This window comes from Exophiala dermatitidis (genome assembly GCF_000230625.1).
Source record: "Exophiala dermatitidis NIH/UT8656 unplaced genomic scaffold supercont1.4, whole genome shotgun sequence".
Taxonomy (NCBI): Eukaryota; Fungi; Ascomycota; class Eurotiomycetes; order Chaetothyriales; family Herpotrichiellaceae; genus Exophiala; species Exophiala dermatitidis.
In genome coordinates this window covers 1,872,250-1,882,142 of record NW_008751649.1, presented here as the reverse complement: position 1 = coordinate 1,882,142, position 9,893 = coordinate 1,872,250, and the positions used below count along the sequence as shown (strand labels likewise).

At 53.5% G+C, this 9,893-nt stretch overlaps 5 protein-coding genes across 5 annotated transcripts in view; 3 read left to right on the top strand and 2 right to left on the bottom strand.

Moving 5' to 3' along the window:
- Nucleotides 1-177, top strand: part of HMPREF1120_04996 (uncharacterized protein) — a 1,923-nt gene extending 1,746 nt beyond the window's left edge. Inside the window, exon 2 of the mRNA XM_009159145.1 lies at nucleotides 23-177. The gene's annotated coding sequence lies outside the window, so the exon portion shown is untranslated. The remainder of the gene's footprint in view (nucleotides 1-22) is intronic.
- Nucleotides 178-365: 188 nt separating this feature from the next.
- Nucleotides 366-2,008, bottom strand: HMPREF1120_04995 (uncharacterized protein). Its single transcript, XM_009159144.1, has one exon. It carries the CDS (start codon nucleotides 1,539-1,541, stop codon nucleotides 1,128-1,130), a length of 414 nt encoding a protein of 137 aa, XP_009157392.1. The 5' UTR covers nucleotides 1,542-2,008; the 3' UTR covers nucleotides 366-1,127.
- A 32-nt stretch (nucleotides 2,009-2,040) lies between these two features.
- HMPREF1120_04994 (uncharacterized protein) lies at nucleotides 2,041-3,922 on the top strand (the record flags this gene model as incomplete). Its single annotated transcript, XM_009159143.1, has 2 exons — nucleotides 2,041-2,103; nucleotides 2,165-3,922. The coding sequence occupies 2 exons, from the start codon at nucleotides 2,041-2,043 to the stop codon at nucleotides 3,920-3,922; spliced, it is 1,821 nt and encodes a 606-aa protein (XP_009157391.1).
- Nucleotides 3,923-4,395: 473 nt separating this feature from the next.
- HMPREF1120_04992 (transcription factor STE12) lies at nucleotides 4,396-9,766 on the bottom strand. Its single transcript, XM_009159141.1, has 2 exons — nucleotides 8,973-9,766; nucleotides 4,396-8,893 (listed from the first exon to the last, which is right to left on the bottom strand). The coding sequence occupies exons 1-2, from the start codon at nucleotides 9,081-9,083 to the stop codon at nucleotides 6,209-6,211; spliced, it is 2,796 nt and encodes a 931-aa protein (XP_009157389.1). The 5' UTR covers nucleotides 9,084-9,766; the 3' UTR covers nucleotides 4,396-6,208.
- On the top strand, nucleotides 4,492-5,682 carry HMPREF1120_04993 (uncharacterized protein; the record flags this gene model as incomplete). Its single annotated transcript, XM_009159142.1, has 2 exons — nucleotides 4,492-4,654; nucleotides 4,775-5,682. The coding sequence occupies 2 exons, from the start codon at nucleotides 4,492-4,494 to the stop codon at nucleotides 5,680-5,682; spliced, it is 1,071 nt and encodes a 356-aa protein (XP_009157390.1).
- Nucleotides 9,767-9,893: the final 127 nt, after the last annotated feature.

The following is a 9,893-nucleotide window of genomic DNA, read 5'->3' as shown; positions in this document are numbered from 1 at the left end:
CTCACAAAATCATACTCAAAAGGTGGGGAGCGGGTTGGATTAGATAGTTGTGGCCATTTTTGCTTTTTGCTTTTGCTTTTGCTTTTCACAGAAAACACAAAATCGCCGAGGGTACTCGACAGAGTATCCGAAGCACCAAAAAAAGAAGAAAAACTCACAAAATCATACTCAAAAGGTGGGGAGCGGGTTGGATTAGATAGTTGTGGGCCTTTTTGCTTTTGCTTTTGTTTTGATTGTTCTTTTTGGCTGTTGCAAGTTGCTCATCTCTGGTTGCAAGGTGGCTTGGATACTCTCATGGAAGGAAACATTGAACTGGAAGAAGGAGTCATTCCCTTCATCCGAATCACCATAGCACTCTTTCAGGAGCCATCTCGTCAAACAGGTGGTCTCCAGAGGTTTCAGATCGGGTTCCTCACTCCGGTGGCCAACGGAGTAGGAGCGGAATAGGGTTCTGAAATCCACCTCGGTGGTGCCAGGTGATACATTTTGAAAGATACATTGATCGGGAAGAAGGGGTGATTCCCTTTATCCGAATCATCATAGCACTCTACTAGGAGCCATCTCGTCAAACAGGTGGTCTTCCGAGGTCTCAGATCGGGTTCCTCATTCCGGTGGCCAACGGAATAGGAGCGGAATAGGGTTCTGAAGTCTACCTCAGTGGTGCCAGGTGATACATTTCATGCTTTGCAAATGGACAGGCACCTTCTCGTGGTGCAAGGCGTTAAGCTGGATCTCTGCTTTGAAGTGGCTGTGTTCAGTCGGCCGTTTTCAAGCAAGAAGCTGGTGAACTGAGACCTGTCCAACACTTTACGACTGTTGGTCCTAGGTGATGAGGTTGGCGCGAAGGGATGAGAGATGGGAGATGACAGGAGTGTTGTCCTAGCGAGCAAAAGGTAAGATGTCTGAACCATCTCATTCAAGTTGAGTTAGTCTGCTTAACAGTCGGGAGAGAAGGAGACTTATTGACAATGTAGTGATGCATGCCAGATCACACAAGCTGAATGCAGACTGCATATCGGCACGGAGGGTTCCCTGTTGGATCTTGCTGTTCCTCTTCTCAATGATGCCTCTCGAGGATCCCGCGATGTAAGTTGGAGCGTGGAGGCACCAGATGCAACGAACGTATGTTAACTCTGCAAAGAGAAGGCTCCGACGCAAATCAGGGCCGTAAGGGCTGGTGACATATCTCGAGGCAGAGCTCCACAAGAGTAAGTCAAGCGCATCCAAGACTCCTTTGCTACAATGTTATCCTGGGTTGCGCTGGGTCTGACGGTGACGCCGACGTTGGAGCAGGTGGGCGCCTGGGATGACAAGGAGATTGGATTGCAGCCTTGTCTGGTTCCTCGTAGCGGACCCATTTGCGCACTGCCGCTTAGGACCTGATCCCTCAATGTATGATAGATCTCAAGAAGAGTTGGGATTGCAACTGTTTTGGCAAGCTTCATGAGTAGCGTACGTGGGTAGCCGCGAACGCAGCTCTGGGAAGAGAAGTATTGTCTCCGTCGAATTTCTCTACCGCATGAAATGGTGTCTTGCTTCATGTGCTGCCATCCCTTCCTCACTGGGCTCGGTCATGGCAGGAATGCAGCCGGCTATGGTCTTTGGCGTTGGTGCTGTGGCTTCGGGGTCCTGACCAGCATAATACGACAGGCCGCGATCGGGCTGGTGTTTGAAATGAGGTGGGCTCTGCCAGTTGGGATTCAGTGTACATTTAGTGGTAGTACAGTAGCAAGCCAATGTAGGCCCGAAGGAAGGCTAAGGCGGTGATGTCGTTGAAAATGGATATAAGCGTACCTCAGCAAAAATAATCTGGTGGCTGAGATACCTGGCTCTGTAGCAGCTCGAATAGCGGGTTTGTTCGGTACAATACAATTTAGGTACGGGCGATGAGTTATTATTCGACTCCGAATCCGCAGCGTCACTGACCTTCAACATTGCGCGACAATCTGCTACTCTAACAGACTGGCGTATATTCAGTCTCTCAATCTGAAGAAAACGAACCTTCCGGTGTCAATAGCCCCCGCGTCTCAATGCGAATTGATGTCGGGACGCATCCGCCGCAATCGGACGGGATGTAAACCATGCCGGCGTCGAGGCAAACGGGTTTGTGGTAGCCCCGACAAGGCCAAAGCTGTATGCTAGACATCACTAACACCGCGTCCAGTGCGATGAGAACAAACCCATGTGCAAAGCATGCGAGCGACTATCGCTCACTTGCCGCTATTCCACCGAGTTTGTCTCATACACCCCCAGACATTCTTTGCCCTCAAACCAGCACCGACCGCCGTCATCGCAGCAGTCGACCTGCTTCGGTAAGGAGAATGGCGACAGTGGCAAGGCTTGTGTTCTGAGAGATAACTACCATGTTCCAAAAGTCATCAAGACTTCGCCAATGTCGGTGGCTCGCGGCCTGTCACTCTCTCAACCGGACATGCTCTACTTTGGCCATTTTGAGCGTCTAGTACGCGCCAGTCTACCTCCTGCTGTTCAAGCCATGGAGTTCCACACGTGCAATGACTCGTTTCTGCGATTTGCTGTCCTTTGCCTGGCTGCATCTCATCTCTCAACACTTGACGCATCGCTAACGAGTCGATCGCCGACTGGCAATGGTAGAGGGACAGTTACTAGCCCTGTTCCAAGTCCTCTACACCAACATCATGCTCGCCGGTACCATGATATTGCCCAGAAAAATGCAGTCGACGAGGATTCACACGATCCATCTCTGGTCCTCATCGGCAAAGTTCTCCTTGCTTACTACCATCACGCGTCGACCGATCACCTGAAATTCCGTCTTGCAGTGTGGGAGACTATCCGCTTCGTTCGCCGACGTCAGGTCCAGATCATGGCATCTCCCACAGGTGACATGGCTCTGCAGCTATGGTACCGTCTATGCAACTCGCACCGCCCTGCGAAACCGCCCGCTCTCTTAATTGACGGCGAAGAGCCAAGCTTGTCGGGATCAAGTCTGGCTTTTCCAGGTGCCGATGAACATTTACATTGCCGATGCATCATTGGAATGTCATCCGATGATCTCATCTACGACATTCTATTCAAGACCATGGAACTCAGAAGACGCATTTTATTGTTCCGTGGCGCTTCTGCTGTCCTAAAAGTTCCCGAGAGCTCACCAGAACTGGGCGTTCTGGTCTACCGGCTACTGAACAGAATGATGGATAGGCCGGTGACACAGCTGGAAGAGCAGGAAGCCGCCTCCAGCTTTGTCCGAGGCGAGCACTTACTCGGGTTACTCGAGGTCCAAATCCAACGACTGGGGGTGTGGAGGTCGAGGGTATCATCGTCTGCATTTGCACCCAAACAAACTCCGCGAAAGTGCGAGCCTGTGTCGATCCTCAAATCACCACACTTGAGTCAGCACGGATTTGTCAACCATAGAGACAAGATGAACTACTTGTACTACCTGCTCTGCATTCTGATCTTTGAAAGTACTGGCGCCAGTCAAATCTCGAGCTCAGCACCATGGCGAAGCGGTTCCGAGGCATCAAAGGGGTGTGACATCATGAACGAGGCACTGTGCGTGATCAATACCATTGATTTTCAACAGTCAGCTCTGGTCGATATATATGCTTTCAGCCTTGCCGAAGTGCTGCTTCAACTTTGCTACACCTTCCCCTCCACCGAGGTCTTCAACCATATCCTCGACGTTGTCTGGCCTCGCATGGAAGCGGGTGCGCGGGGCTATGAGAATTCCCATATGCCCACCCATCTCGCCAAAAGAATCATCGCTCTCATTGCCGACGAATGGCATAACTCCCGGAGAGTCCTCCTGGCAATGCCAGCTGTCCCGGAAGATACTCCGAAATCGGTGCTTTTTGACTTGAATCACCAGTTCGACGTCGTGGTGTGTGGTTGCGACACGACCGGGCGAGGGTCCTATTTCATCGACAAAATCCCCCTTCCTTAAGTTTGGCGGGAGCCGACCCTCATCAGAATTGCAGTTGAAATCGGTGTCGTGCTATCTGTGTGATCATGTTTCATTGTCACAGGCTGGTGGTATGATCCAACGGGCTCTGGAAGGCGAGATTGGACCTTGCCAGCCTTACCAGACAATGCAGACGTACCCAGCAGCTTTGGACCGTGGCCCATGACTGGCGGTAACAAAGGGTGATGGCGGTCTAAGCAGCGTCTGGCATGGCAGCCTCGCAGCTTAGATGTGGAGATTCTCATCATGCACTAAACCCATCTTGGTCAATTTTACGCCGGTAACATTACGGTATCGATTGTGGGCCGGCCCAGTCTCCAACCCCAGTCGCCTGAACCAACGGCAGGAAAGAGACGGGGTCTCCCCATCATGTCGACAAGATGATGCAGCATGGTTGATATGCATGTGGATCGTTAACGTGAGAATAGTCCTCCAGGACTCGCATAAAAGGTACCTGTGTCCTCGACTCTGCGTATGTTCCTCGAGAACTTCCCCTCGGGATTCAATTGTCCAAGTTACCCACCTTCAACTTCCTACCTCCAGTTTCAGCCATGGCACCGACAGCGAGATGGACAAAGCTGTGCGAGGATGATTCTATCCGCCGGTCCTCGCAAGCTCTAGCTATTGCCGGGGACTCTGCATACATCTTCGGAGGGGAACTACGACCCCGTGAACCCGTCGATTCCAGCGTATATCAAATCCCCACCAAACCAAGTAAGTGCAGACAGCATACATACCTACGCTGCCGTACTTTGCTCAGACCTACCCGTCCCAACTACCAGCAGCACATGTGTTTCCTGTATTAGCACAGCACTAAACTCACGGAACTATCAGGCCAGAACCAGACCCAGCACCCTCTTCAAAAGATCCCCTTCACCTCCCAACAACAGAACCAAGAAACTCCCCAGCCACGAGTCGGCCATGCCGCCACAACGCTCCGTGGCAAAATATACATCTTCTCCGGCCGCAGCGGTGTCGCCATGGCCCCGATCGAAGAACACGGCTCATTCTGGGTGTTTGACCCAACGCAAAACTCCTGGTCTCGCTTGACTCCCAAGGACCCTGACGCTCCCTACCCCCAGGGACGAAGTTACCACGCCCTCACGGCGGCCGATGACGATAGCCAAAACACCATTTTCCTGCACGCGGGATGTCCCGAGTCCGGCCGCCTCCATGATTTATGGTCCTTTGACGTGTCGAACCGCACATGGCGCGAATTGCCGTCTGCTCCTGGCCCCGAGCGCGGAGGCACCTCTGTCGCTTATCTCGGGGGCAAACTATACCGTATGAACGGGTTCGACGGCAAGACCGAGCAAGGTGGTCGAATCGACGTCTTTGACCTCGGCCAGGCGCGCTGGTTGGACAAAGAGTCAATCGAGTTCGTGCCCGATGGTGTCAATGGCCCGCCTCCCCGGAGCGTCAGTTGTCTCGTGCCTGTGAACCTAGGTGGCGGCTCGAACTCGAACAAGCCTGGTCTGCTCACCATGTTTGGCGAGAGAGATCCTTCTTCGCTGGGCCATCAGGGCGCGGGCAAAATGCTCGCTGATGTGTGGTTGTTTGACCTTGAGTCGAAATCATGGACTGAACTCGAGCTTCGTCTTGATGGAGGTGGTGAGAAGCCTGTTCCGCGAGGTTGGTTTGGTGCGGCGCCTGTTGGCGCAAATGCTGTCGTTGTGCATGGAGGCCTGTCCGAGTCGAATCAGAGACTGGGTGATGTCTGGTTGTTGGAGCCGTTGCTTTGATTAATTATACTGTCTGGACCTTGATGCTCCGCTCCGTACGGTCCCTCACTGGCACGTGCACACTGTGACTACCTAGCCTAGGACGTCGAGTCACAAACTAAAACAAATTTCCAACGTTTCCTTTCTTCAAAGTACCACTGTATGCATAATGCAGGCTCGGCTGCCATCATCAGATCACCCGTTCCATCCACATTGATTACATTGGCAGTACATCGTCGACATTGACTGTAAGCAGAGCAGAACCCACCAGGCAATTTGCTCAAAATCCCCCCAGAGACCCAGCCACAGCATGAAGTAAATTCATTATAGCCCCGCTGAACGCGTCTAACCACGGGCACTCTGTCAATCACTCAAGTCACACTCGTATGACAGACATAAAACACCTACTCCAGGTATCCCCTCACAGGCACCTTAGGTACAATGGACCAACGTGCCCTCCCTCTATAGACCACTATAGTGCACTGCACACGGTTTTTTATGTCATCCCTTGGTCCAGGCCTTGCAATCAGTTACTTGCCACCCGGTTTTACTGAGCAAACATATCCTGTTCCAGCATATCGGCATACATCTCCAACGCCGTGCCGATCATATCGACAATGGCCCAGCTGGTATTGCCCTTGAACGTCTTACTCCAGACTCGGACGACGGTAACACTCAGAGCCCTGATTTTCCGTGTATCGTCGAGCAACTCGCGACTCTCGTTGAGAACCGTGTGGTCGTTGGCATCGCTCGTCAGTAGGGGCACCGTCGTCTCTGTTTCCTCCAGCAGACTACGCACCCACAGCAACAGCTTTCGCTCGTGCTCCGTCACGGGCGGACCACCTACACTCTTGAACCGCGACAGCACCGCCAGCCACTTGCTGAGCAAAAACGCACATTCCAGACTGCACAGCGAGTGCTGGATCGACCAGAAGAAGGTCTGTGTGCGAGCCACGAAATCAATACCAAGCCGGACGGGGATCGACAAAGCGTGGGCAGAGTGTAAAAGAGCCGGGGTCAGCCGCGGGTCGCGCCGGATATCCGGCGTGTTGTAGAGCGACCGGGCTATTTGTAACGGATCTCTCGTCTCGAGGTGCCGCAATGGTCCCATGTCCACGTGCAGCCGGATATAAGCCAGACCCAACAGTGCAGTCGAGGTGAATGCCACTGGACCATTGGGGTTTTGTGGATCGAGGCTCGACTCGGGCGTACGTTTCCATCCGGCCTTCCACGAGCTAAGACCGCGGTCCAGCACCGCTATGTCGTCCCCACGTAGACTGGTTCCCGCAACCCCGGGCCATGCGAGAGACAGTTGACGTGCGAAGAAAATCTGTTGAATGATGGCATGGATGAGGATATAATTCCCGAGAGGTGATATGGGCGTCGCTGTAGCTTGGTTTTGCTTGGTATTGAATAGTCGGGTAAAGGCGGTTTGAAACGGCATTTGCGGCGATGCGTTGGCTTGGTGCAGTTTTCTCCACTGCTCAGCCGTAGTGGCTTTCCATTCATTCGCCGGATCAGGCAAATTCAATTTGATCTCCGAGTTGAGGATTAGAGGAGGCACATTCCAGGTGATGGAGTGAAGGTTAAAAAAGCAGTACACGATCAATTTGGTCCGTTTGTCCCCCTCGATCCGGATCCAGTCCTCCCATATAAGCTCGTCCGGAGACTGCATAATCTCCGGACTGGTCAGCCCTGCTTCTCGTACAAGGCGGGCGAGTATACTCTGGAATGCCAGGGCTTCGCGAAGCAATTCTGTATGTCTCTCCCACGTGGCAAACGCCGTAAGCAGCAGCAACGCTTGTATTGAGTCCATCGACTCCTTGCTATCCGCCGCAACTGCAGATTCGGGCGAAACTTGTTGAAATGGACTGCTCGAGTGGCTTTGACCTGCGAATCCACCACTAGGGGACTGAGCCATAGACCCGGCCCGAGGTCTATTCCACGATTGGGGAGCTGCCAATTCGTCACGCCGTCGTATCTGTTCCATGACCACCGCCTTGGCCGCGTAAAAGAGTTCTATCCCACGGCTGTTCTCAAAGCGGTATTGTGCGCCGACGGCTGCCAAAGCCAGGATGAGTTCTGGACCACTTCCTGCGACTTGTAGAGTAGGGACATGGATAAACGGAAGGTGTTCATGAAAGCCGTTGACGTAACCGGCCAGATACCGAGACAGCGAATGTCTCGATGGAGGAATAAATCCTTTGGGCATTACACTGTCGAACGCGGCCAGTTTCGCGACAAATATCGACCGGTCGGTATCAGACACGTCCCAGGTGGTCCTGACTTTGATGGCTTCCGCATCTTCGATTGTGGTTCGCGCTTCTGCCCGATGGAAGTCAGGCTCTCTAGGCTCGGGTTGCAGAGATGGCAATCTTGATCCGAACCGGGAGAATGTGCTTGTTTCTTCTTGCGGAATACCAAGCTTGCTGTCGAGGGTATGCTCACCGTTCAGATGCGGTCGTGAGATGTTGAGGTGATCACTTCTCAACTCTGGAGAGTGATAATTGTCCACATGGTCATTGCCAAACATGTTGGCATACCATTCCGACGAGAGACCAACCGAGTCCAGGAATACGGTGAAATCTTGCATTGGATCACCCAGGTCCGGTGGTTCGAACAAAGACGGCTGCTGGCCGTAGCCTTCGGCGAGCATGCGAGGTTGATACTGTCCCTCCGACACGGTAGCTGGCATAATCGACTGCAAGGGCTCACTGAGCTGTTCCTGCGTCACCTGTGGCATTCCTGACATGTAGTGATCTTGCCCACTTGACGCGACGTGGCTGGCGGCATGCGACAACAAATTGAGATCATAGCCCCATGAGGGATCGAGCGGCGGCGCGCCCATCGCTGATGCCTGATGCGAAGGCATTCCCTCAACCGTGTTGATGCCGTTGGACGGTTGCATGAGTTGGGGATCGAGCATGTCCATCATCCCTCTTCCTTCCTGGACAGTATCCGGCGATAGCATCGGCTGATTTGGCGGCGGCGCCATGTCCATCGCGTCGGATGCAGCGGACGCCGCCTGCTGCGCCTGCTGGGATTTCGTAGCATTGTGGTTTTGGATGTGATGTTTGTGGGATTTCCTCGTGGTATGCTGTTCTTCCTCGCCGGGATGGACGAGCCGCTCGTGACGCACAAGAAGGTCGCTCCGGGCGAAGGACTTGGTACAGATCTCGCAGACGAAGGGTTTTTCTTTCGTGTGGGTACGAATGTGCCTTTGGAGGTGTTCCTGTTGGCACAGTTCGAGTCAGTCGTGTGGCCGAGGCAGTTGGAGGGACGCGAAGATGCGATAGAACGGTCCAACTTACCAGCCGGGCGAAGAGTCGCTGGCAGTGCGGGCAAGGAAGTGTCTTGGTCTTACTGCCAGACTGCCTCCTCTTGATTCTCCCACCAGCATCCGGCGATTGCTGGTCGTCCATGGCTTGGAGGCAACGGACACCAGAGGCTATGGCAGCAGTGTTTGACAAGCCTCGCGAGTCGCGCGCAACGCAGTGTGGAGATGAGGGGTGGCAGTGGGCGGGCGTTTTGAGGGGAAGACAGAATTACGAGCGAGAAGGCTGGAAAAGAGGAGGAGGAGAAAGTGTGGAGGCCTCCGTGGAGGAGCAGCAGGTCGAGATGGAGGAGGATGAACTCGGAGGAACTGGAATCGAGAGGGCGGAACGTGAAGGGATCGATGCCCTGCACTGCACTCAGTAGTGGCACTGCAGCGGGTGGTTCGAGGGGTCAGCTCGGTTCAGCGCACTGCAGCTCATAATAAAAAGAGGTCGGACCGCCGCCTTCAAGGTGAGTTGTGTGGTGTGGTGCTGGCTTCGGTCGCACTCGGTCAAGGCTGCCAATGCCAGTGCCAGTGGTACTACCGACGAACTGCTGTTACTGAGTCCGCGATATTATTACCGGCAATGCAGTCGTTGAACATGAAGATGGTGGGCTGTTCGTGGTATTCATCCACCGAGGCTGCGACAATGCAACATAACAATGCCTCCTAGTACTGGAGCACCATAGACAATAATACCTACCTTAACCCTAACTGCTAGCATGCTGAGTGTTTAGGTGCCGTGGTGGGTAATATAAGGTATCCTCAGTGCCAGTGGTGGCCAGCGGCGCTACTAGTATACTACGGCAAGTGCGAGATTCAGTTGAGGGCAGCTTGCCTTTCGAGACGCTAGGCTGCAACGGGTATGGGCTTTTGTTGGCGGCACAATGTTTCTCCGGACCTTCTGACGCGAGAC

Bases quoted from the DNA above. Each gene is read 5' to 3' on its own strand.
- HMPREF1120_04995 (XM_009159144.1), bottom strand. From the start codon at position 1,541: ATGAAGCAAGACACCATTTCATGCGGTAGAGAAATTCGACGGAGACAA.
- HMPREF1120_04992 (XM_009159141.1), bottom strand. From the start codon at position 9,083: ATGGACGACCAGCAATCGCCGGATGCTGGTGGGAGAATCAAGAGGAGG. The intron at 8,894-8,972 runs GTAAGTTGGACC...CTGTGCCAACAG, and splicing joins AGCGACTCTTCGCCCGGCTG to GAACACCTCCAAAGGCACAT.